The 10231-nt window shown below is 35.1% G+C and overlaps 1 protein-coding gene across 2 annotated transcripts in view; it reads left to right on the forward strand.

Annotated features, from left to right (window-relative positions):
- LOC120637458 (homeobox protein aristaless-like) overlaps nucleotides 1–3053 on the forward strand; it is a 130757-nt gene extending 127704 nt beyond the window's left edge. For both annotated transcript variants that reach the window (XM_039909310.1, XM_039909311.1), the window contains exons 4-5: nucleotides 1401–1594; nucleotides 2336–3053. In XM_039909310.1, coding sequence (XP_039765244.1) covers nucleotides 1401–1594; nucleotides 2336–2657 — 516 coding nt within the window. In that variant the 3' untranslated portion in view covers nucleotides 2658–3053. The remainder of the gene's footprint in view (nucleotides 1–1400; nucleotides 1595–2335) is intronic.
- The last annotated feature ends 7178 nt before the right edge of the window (nucleotides 3054–10231 follow it).

The following is a 10231-nucleotide window of genomic DNA, read 5'->3' on the forward strand; positions in this document are numbered from 1 at the left end:
AATTTGGTATTATTTTCTGTTTTTGTGCTTCTTTTAATCCTTTCCTTTCTAAGGAATGCTAATTCGGTTAGCGTCACTTCTTTGCCGGTATGGAAGTAACTAGCCACTGCCGAAGCCTCCCACCAGACCAAAACAGAGAAAATTCAAATATTATTTATTCCCGAATTGCCTGTGCTGGAAATCGAAACCAAGTTAAGTTGGTACCAACTTAAAACCACAGCGCCCACCTCAGGATAAGACATTTCAACAATCCGTATGAAGAGTGATGGAACATGCGAGACAGTTGTGTCGGTCTGCGTTTGGCCTAACGCAGACGCGGTCTTCGCGGAACGTCTTGTTAGCAAAAAGTTGGAATAGACTATAAATTGATGGAAACGGATCACCGGGGGGCGCCTCATTTTGAAACTTTGCCAAACTTAGTTGGTTAATGTCCCATCAATATGATAAATACGTACATTTGTATGTTTGTTACTTAATCACAAGGCATTTAAATAACTATAGCAAAAACACGGCAATAACAGTTACAAGCTTTCATTGCGCTGCTGGAAGGATAGTAACTGGTATGGCCTTTTTGTGACAGACCGTACGTCGCAGCAGGTAGTGGTGTATTGTGTATTAAGTATCTGTATGGGAAAATATACATAAATTTATAATGCATATAAAAATTTAGAAATTAGCAGTATTTGAAACCACATCTGGCCAGGAATCGCGGCCTGATTGCTTTGATAACTAAACTATTGGCTCGATTATCACCGTTGCCGAAGTTATTAATAGTATATTGTGCAACTAGTGCGACAAGTTGTCGATTGCCCACGAAAGCGAAGTTGAACGCACGAGAGAAGCAAGTGCGGTCACTCGCTTGAGTGGGTAATCGATGTCGCACTTGTTGCACATACTATTTTGTATTACTCATGCGGGGAAAGTAGTACGCTCGCTGTTGTGGTTGAAAAAGAACCGTTTGCCCATTTTAAAATTTTCAAATTATTCTTGTTGCACTCAAATTTTAAAATGGGCAAACGGTTCTTTTTCAACCGCAACAGCGAGCGTCAAGATACTAATTTCCCCGCATGAGTGATACAAAAACATTTACATCAGTCTTACAGTGACTGCCATCTAGCAGAAAAAATTGCAGTTTCGTTCTACTTTTAAAAGGTCTATATTACAATGAGATTGACTTTAGACAAGAGATGACACATTGTCTATTTTTAATAGTTTTAAAAATAATAATAGTGGTCATCTACGCTTAGAGGAAATGTCAAATATAATATAAATTAAAAATGTATATTATAACATGCGCGGACAAACACCTATTACTAGGAATAATTTATGTAGGAAATACCCATTATGTTTGAACGCGGTTTCTCGTTTTTGTACCTATGTTGAACTGAATCTTGTTTCAGGTGTGGTTTCAAAACCGTCGCGCAAAATGGCGTAAGCAGGAGAAGGTGGGACCACAGGCGCACCCCTACAACCCCTATTTGGGAGGGGCGGGCGCTCCCCCTGCGTCCGTCGTCGCATCTATGCCAAACCCCTTCTCACAACTCGGCTTTGGTTTCAGGAAGCCATTCGACACTAATGCTCTGGCTTCGTTCAGGTAATATTTATTTATTTATTAAACACCAACAGCTTTTTCACAGTACATATTAACAGTTATAATAAAATATTTAAAACTTTTACTTGGGAAGTTTAAACACCGACATCACAAATCACAATATAAAAATATAAAACCTATTTGACGGCCGATTGGCGCAGTGAGCAGCGACCCTGCTTTCTGAGTCCAAGGCCGTGGGTTCGATTCCCACAACTGGAAAATGTTTGTGTGATGGACATGAATGTTTTGCAGTGCCTGGGTGTTCATATGTATTTATGTATACTATTCATAAAAATATTCATCAGTTATCTTAGTACCCATAACACAAGCTACGCTTACTTTGGGACTAGATGGCGGTGTGTGTATTGTCGTCGTATATTTATATTTCTTGTACTCATCATCATCATCACATCGACCCATTACCAGCCCACAGGGCACGGGTCTCCACAATGTCCCACAATGAGAAGGGGTTAAGGCCGTAGTCCACCACGCTGGCGCATTGCGGATTGATGAACTTCACAGACCTTTGAGAACATTAAGGAAAACTCTCAGGTGTGCAGGTTTCCTCACGATGTTTTCCTTCACTGTTGAAGCAAGTAATATTTTAATTAAACGCACATAACTTAGAAAAGTTACAGGTGCGTGCTGGGATTTGAACTCGCACCCCCGAAAGTGAAGTTGAAGTCCTACCCACTAGGCTATCACCACTTTTTAATTTTCTAACATTGCCTCTTTATTCAACAGATACGGAAATTCTCCGTTGCTGAGCACCCAATACCTCGGAGCTCCACTCTCCAGACCGCCTCTATTCACAGCACCGATATACTCCTCGACACCTCCTTTCCATTCCCTCCTAGCTGGTCTCGCCGCACCCCCACGTCAGTCCCCTGACCCCCCTTCGGTCTCCCCTCCAATATCTCCTGGGAGTGAATCCCCTCCAAGCCAGCCAGGGCCAGAGGTAGAACGACGAAGTTCAAGTATCGCAGCATTAAGACTAGCCGCAAGAGAACATGAAATACGGTTGGAAATGTTAAGACAACGGCACCATACCGACCTTATTAGTTGAGCTTAGACAATGGTGATAGCTTGGTCAATGGTTTTTATACAAATTAGTAAAGTTTGTACGAGTATGTTTACAAAGAACAGCGTTTTAGTTTGTTTTCTGTTATGCTAAATTCACGTCTAGCTTAAATATAAACGGAGGCAAAAAATTTTGAACGGAATTCAAATTTTAGGGAGTTTGTTTAAATAGGTATATTCGGACAATCTTAGATATACATTTTAGACATTAAATTTAGCATAATTCAAAACTCGCTTTAGTAGATAAATTGTTACTGGCTGTGATAAAAACATCGATCGAAAAAATAAAATTAAATATATTCAAGCGTGGAAATCGGAATACAAAAAGATTACCATTTGAGACAATGAACTGTATTATCCTAGATGTATTTATTAATTACTAAAACAAAAATTGACGATTGAATTTATTAAAATAAAATCACAATAAAGTCATTTATTTTAATTGTTTTGTAACGCTTGCATTAAAAAAGTTATTGTAGAACTCTTTCGATCTATCGTAATGTTATTTTTTTTCAGTCAGTAACAGTCTTAAAATAAGCTGTTTGTAAACGAAGAATACGTAACGCCTCGGCTTCACAAAACAATTGTATACTGTATGTACTATTATAATATTAGGCAATGAAAGTAATGTAATAATATCTACTTGATCCGTCCAGTTACGACTTATTGTTATTTATTGTATTTAAGGTACCTATAGAGTATTTTTTTTATGTTTACCTATTGCAAACTTATGGGAAATTTTTTGGACTAATGCAATACCATTGTATATAACTTTTTCAGCATCATCAAAGACAATAATTATGTGGATATATAAATAAGAAAATAATTTATAAAAAATAGCAGTGACACTTAGTAAAAATGTTTTACTAACATATTTGAAAAAAAAATATTGACACACTATAATAGAGTATTTGCATAGTTTAAATATGGAACTTCTAAATACCGTAGAGTAATTAATGCTAACTCATCAAAAAAATATTTTTCATATGTCATGTTCGGAAACCGCACCTTCGTCTTAGTGGATATTAATGAAATAATATTGCGAAATTAAAGAAAACAAGAACACACATATTTAAAATTCCAATACAATACAACGCAAGGAGATCAAGGAGATTTTAAAATATTTTCTCTTGATTATAGCTTCGTATATTTAAATCGATCTTTGTGAATTTAAGCTATTTAACGCAATGAAAATAAATATTTACGAGTATACAAAATAATTAAGATACAATAGCAACATTTTAGCATAGACACTACTAAACGAGACTACTAGCCAGAAATTAAAAAAAAAGTTCTGCTTCTAGACTTGTTTTCAGCTACACGAATCCTCTACAAGAATCCAGAGCCTTAAAATTGTATGGCACATTTCCCGCCCGCATTAAGACAAAATAAACACTGGCGTTAAATTGAGATTTATTAAAAGAATAATAAAAAATATTCTCTGTGCTAAAAACTAACAAATATTGTTAAACTACTGAATAGGCTATGGTCGATGATATTTTCCTGTCCTGCAGCCTAAAAGTAAAAAAACAATAAATATTTTATGAAGTGACGCGATGAAAAAAAGTTACATCTTTTTCATAAATATTTTTATTTCACTCTTTTTCCTCACGATCAATATAAAAACGATTATGTTCAACTCGGGAACATACCCCATTATTACACGAGATATTTAACTATGTACATTCTCACTACGAAGGGTTTTTTCCGTCTCGTCAAATAATCAGTAAAATTCGAAGTAGTTCTTCAATTTTTAATTATGATGGTAACTTTGATGTAAACACCAAAGAAACAATTTGCGCGATGCTTGATTTCTACCAGAAAGTTATAAATAAACTTATGATATACCTGTACAAAAGGGCTGATTTTAATTTAAAATCATTATAAGGGTTCCATAAAATAAATGGTTTTTTAAACTAGCGTCTTTTATTTAACCCACTAGTTTTAAGATGGCCACGGCCACAAATTGTACAAATATAAATGAAAGGAGTTGTCTGTTTGTTAATATTAGTAAATAGTAGCATAGACAGTAGACATTTATGGAGGCGAGATATAAATAGGCTGTAAATGGAAGGATAAGGGAAGTGTTTAGAGAATCTAATCGTCCTTTAGTTAAGGGCGACTTACTGACCTTGAGGCTGTAAATTAAGTGTTTTTTTTTTAACTACGACAATACACACATCACCATCTAGCCCCAAAGTAAGCTTAGCTTGTGTTATGGGTACTAAGAAGACTGATGAATATTTATTAAGTATGATGAAGTAAATATAGAAAGAAAAAAGAATCTCATGTTTCAGAATTGGTTCTATCTACCTATTTTTTTGTTCTGCTGAGCAAAGAGATAATATATTTGTAGCTTTTGATTATCGTTACAAGCTCCACTAAGTTGATCAAACACTCGTCAACTTCTAAGAAAAGAGCAACCTATCAGGTTGCTTGTCTAGTCTTTTGCCGTCTCATTTGCGGTAGCACTTGCTTTTAGTAGCGGTGGTCACTACTCGTACACGTAATTAGAAAACCAAAAAAGGAGTGAACTGGATTTTAAACGCAACCATCTTTAAATAAAACAAATGTGGTACCATCAACATAATGTATAATTATATTAATGGTACCTTAACTTGCCCTCACTACGCTCGATCTTTCAATGCAAAATAACTTTCAGTAAAAAACTAAAAATAAAACGCTTATTATAGAAAACCGAATTAAAAAATAGAAAATAAATGTTAATAAATTTAAATTAAGATTAGTGTTAAAAATTTCAATAAATATAAATTAATAATAATGTGAATAAAAAAATAAAAAAAAAATATTTAAAAAAATGCGTGGGGAGCTTTTTAAGATATTATCAAAATTATAATCACTACTTATATCTGTCAATAAAATATTTATAACTATTGACACCATGCACCCCACGCTTTTTTTACAATGAAATTAGTATCTTACCTTAGATTTCATCATTAGGTACGCGAACGCCATCTGTTGGTAACGCCATAGGTTTTTTACATTTGGGTCTAGATGGCGCTGTAGTAATTGTAATTAAAAGTTCGAAAAAACTAAAAAATCTTAGTATTTATATTGAAAATTGGAATAATCTTCTCAAATTAGTGTATTGTCATCGGTCCTCGATATGACTACAAAGTTTGAACGAAATCTGACCGTTTAAAGTGGGTCAAAATAGCGTCCAAAGAAGTCGGTTACAAACATACCGGTGAAGCTAATAAAAGCGTGTTAATAAGGTACATGCGCACAATAAAGAACATATAGAAACCGTGTACTTGACTAATATTGAAGCATCAAAAACCACTTCACTTTGGTAGTGTTTCAGTCAGTCACTACATTTAGCAGTTGAAAGTAATTATTTTACCTCTAATGTTCCATATATTTACCATAAAATTAGAGAATGGAAAAGTGTGTAAGCTAGCAACATTCCGCGGATGTGAAGTGAAAAGTGCTCGGTTCGTTTTCTTTGTTTTTGCACACAATAATACATGAAATAATGGCTAAATTTTAAACCGAAGGTCGTTAAAACCACCAGGTGGTCAGTGAGGGTTTTATCTAAAGAACCCTCCGTCATACTACTGTCAAAGATACTTATTCCCGCTTTCACCAACGACGAACAAGTCAATGCCTAAATACATAACGCTTCATCTTAGAAGATTCTAAGGCAGGCATCAACTGTTGGCCAATAGTTATCGCCTAATGGTTGGCGGAAAACTTATTATTCTATAGGGCCTAAATCACGGACGGAGTCGTTTTGGTCTGAGTGACTAGTCTGAGATTTACTACCTAATCTATCGCGAAAAAGTTGAACTATGATTTGCATGGAATCGAAATTCAAAATTCAATTCTTGTTTATGGCTTTTGTCTGTGCCAACTGGGCACAAGGTACTTCGCCAATGTCTTATAAATGGGGAAGGCACGAAGGAGATTGATCGGTGAAACTAATCAAAAGTTAATTTTGAATATGTACCAAGAAATAAATAATTGTAATTAGCTTGTTAGTTCTTCGCGCATCTACTGACAATACTGGGAAACAATATTGCCACTAAAAAGCGCTCTTATCACATGACACTCTCAACAAAGGACTGTCATAATCGTGTTGCCTGTTATGTGTACAACTGTCAATTTAGAGATTTTATTTCCTCAAAAAGAACAAAATATAGAGTTTAAATAAGGTTTAATGAGAAATGTTATGTTTGGAAACTAGGTATATAATTTCTAAATACTATAAATAATAAACTTATTATTCCAAACAATCTCTTTAAGGTGCAACTCGTAATATATCTGAGGTTATTATATCGTTTGTAAAGAATATAAACCTCTTTTAACACTTATGCCTTTGCGGGAATTGCGGCAGTGTACAATAACTAGTAGCTGTAAACATTTAAAAATGTTAATTACGCATATAAAATAATTACCCCGAGAACGGCTTCGGCTTCTGTTCCTCTAATCTTATATTGAATCTTGATTATTTAACAACACACTAAGAATTGGCGTTTATTTCTCAATGGTAACGATAATTTCTCCCAAACCGGAATCAAATCAGTAATCACGCAGCAATAAAATAAACCGTGGCACCATGTTTGAATCAATCGGCCAAATACTAATCGTTAGCTTAAAGCAACATTATAATTGAATTTTAGATTAATAGTCTTCTCAATCTGCCCACGCGCTTCCCACGGAGGGGCGGCCATAATTGAATTTCTTATTGGATTACATTTTAATTAGCTGCGATTACGTTATTAATGAGTGACATCCAACCCAGTATTGTTTCGGATGCTTGATGGATGGCTCTGTGACGGTTACCTGCCATATTTTTCAACTGCCGACATGTAATAACAAAGTGATTAATGTTTAACGTCGGAAATCGAAATTGGATTAGGTACGTTCGTTTAGTACTCATTCTTTTTACCATTTACTTATTGTAATGCTTTTATTGAAAGTTAATAACCTGTCTTTTAGGTTCTTTAATTTTTTGTTTGACGATTTCTGTTTTCTCCGCACCGGGTCCTTAGTATGAACTTTAGAGTTACTACACTTATGTCCGTGTTGATGTGAAACATCTATAGGCGGAGGGTAAACCTGATTTTTGGCGTGGCAACACAGGCCTTGGCGACGCATCGCCACGCTCGATATTGCCATAATATAATATATTTACGTTGATGAAAATACTTGAGTTTTCACCTTTTTAAAGAAATGTTTGATTTCAGTTAAAAAATATTCTGCATCTAAAGTAAATTCTGTTCATTATCACGTTGCTATACTAGTTCAACGAAGTCCCTTTCTTACTCACCAGAGCCCGTAAAACGCGTATAGATTATAAAAACTTAGAGTATAGATTATAAAAACTTTTCTTCAAACTTTATATTAATAGATAGAGTTGCTCTAAAATTCATATTTTAAGACACCGATAGCCGCAGCAACTAACTCCGGAAACTATTAAAATAGGAGCTCGAAATATAAACGATTTCCTATTACCTTGAATTTATTCAGACAGTTCCGCGTGGTGTAAAAGTAGAGTTTTAAACGCCGGGGTAGTGCTGTTTTTATTTTGGGTGCACCGAAACCCCTACACTCAAGAGTCCCTAGACTTAGGAGTTACTTTAAAATCACTTGCTTCTCTTGTTTACTTAATGTTACCGGTGCACATAACGTAAGAGTAATGTCCGTTTTCACTAAACCTTAAACCTAGGCATTGCCTAAATCGAATGCCTAATGATTTAGGCGGTGTCTATTGTTGAACGATTGATGTATGCATCTACTGCGAAAATGCGTTACTTATTTAAGCATTGCCTAATTCGTCGTTGGTGAAAACGGACAACAGTCTCTAATGCTAGACATGTAGTGTTTTTAGCTATTCTAATTTTAGTTTCTTTGAGATTTAAAGCGTTACACTTGTGACAGTCAATTAGAGACAAAGACAAACTGACAGCAGCGTGTCTTGTGGTAATTATAGAGGTCAGTGTATCTAATGAAGAATCAGGACCAATAATTTAAATTATTTATATTCAAATCAGATAGAGCTAATGAAAAACAAATAGTTAATTGGTAGAGTTAATTTAATTGTAATCGAATTTTTATCCTTACCGAGTTACCAGGTCATTTCCACACGCCCGCCTACCGGCTGGATCTTGTGGGCTGGTGTCAGTAATGAGCGAGAGCGATTTTGTTATAAACTAATAGCTCTTTTTAGCCGCAATTTCTGTGAATTCATACCTAAACCTAAAGTATGGTATAAAACGGTAAGGTACACGTAGATACGTAACGGAATATGAAAAAAAATGTGTGGGCCGTCACGGGACGCCTGGCCGATATGAATCATCGAAATTGTTTTGTATAAGTTATATGCATAAAAGAACAGATTACAACAGGAGTATGGCGTACTGAAAAGATAAAGTATTACAATCACAGTGTGATTTTGCTTTCTTTGTAATAACCTGCATATATTCATTATTGCTTCCTGCATTATTGCTGTCAGACATATTTTATTGTTATAAGTAAAACACAGGTTATCCTCACATGTGTAACATGATAAACAATACTGTATACACTATACACACTACAACGTATGGACTACGTATATTAGATATAGCGTGGCAATGCGTCGCCACGGCATGTATCGCCACGCCAACAATCAGGTTTACCCTCACCTATAGATTAAAAAGACCTACATTAAAACACTTAAACCTTGTGTTGGTAAAAAAAACTAGCTTTCGACATCGACTACTGACCTAGTTTTCGAAAATAACATGTGGGACTTTAATTTATTAAATATATAGATTATTGCATAGCATTTTCTGTGTATACCATATTAGTTTCATAAGTAAACGACTGGAGTGCTTTATATTAATTCTCATAGAAACCTAAATTCATACGCTGCTTTTCGGAAAAGGATCAGCCTGGCTCTTCAGTGCGATAATGCGGTCAGCATTCATGGCACAGTTCCACGCGGGTATGAATTGTGTAGAAATAAGTGTAGCTTTATTTGGGTACCTACGTAGATATTTTTTTACAAATATTTTGATTTTTTGAAAAAAATATTATCTAATTATTTAGATTATATTATAATTTAGTAATAAGTTTTCTGGTAAGATATAATTAAACAAAAGATATAAAAACACAATTATCCTACTCATATTACGCACGTGAAAGTTTATGAGGATGTATGAATGTACTATTCTTTTCTTTCACGAAAAACTACTAAATCGATGTTGATAAAGCTGGACAGTTAAAAAGTGTCAAGTAACTAAAAAAAATATCTGATATCTGACAGATATCTTGGCGTGCGTTGCATAAACCGTTACGTTTAGGCGAAGATAATGTATGGTGAAACTTCTTAATATCACGGGGTATGAGAAATTCTACGCAGACAAAGTCAGAATTGTTTATTTTTAATTGATTAGTATCCTGCTTGTGTTGGGGTCTTAAGGTGCTACTGTTGTCTAAAGGTGCCTTTGAGGTCTTAAGGTATTCGATTGGAGTCTTAAGGTGCTAGAATGGCGACCCGCACCGGTAAACGCAGCGCAGGTCGGCCTCCAATTCGTTAGACAGACGACATCA

The sequence above is a fragment of the Pararge aegeria genome, chromosome 3, assembly GCF_905163445.1.
Source record: "Pararge aegeria chromosome 3, ilParAegt1.1, whole genome shotgun sequence".
Classification (NCBI taxonomy): domain Eukaryota; kingdom Metazoa; phylum Arthropoda; class Insecta; order Lepidoptera; family Nymphalidae; genus Pararge; species Pararge aegeria.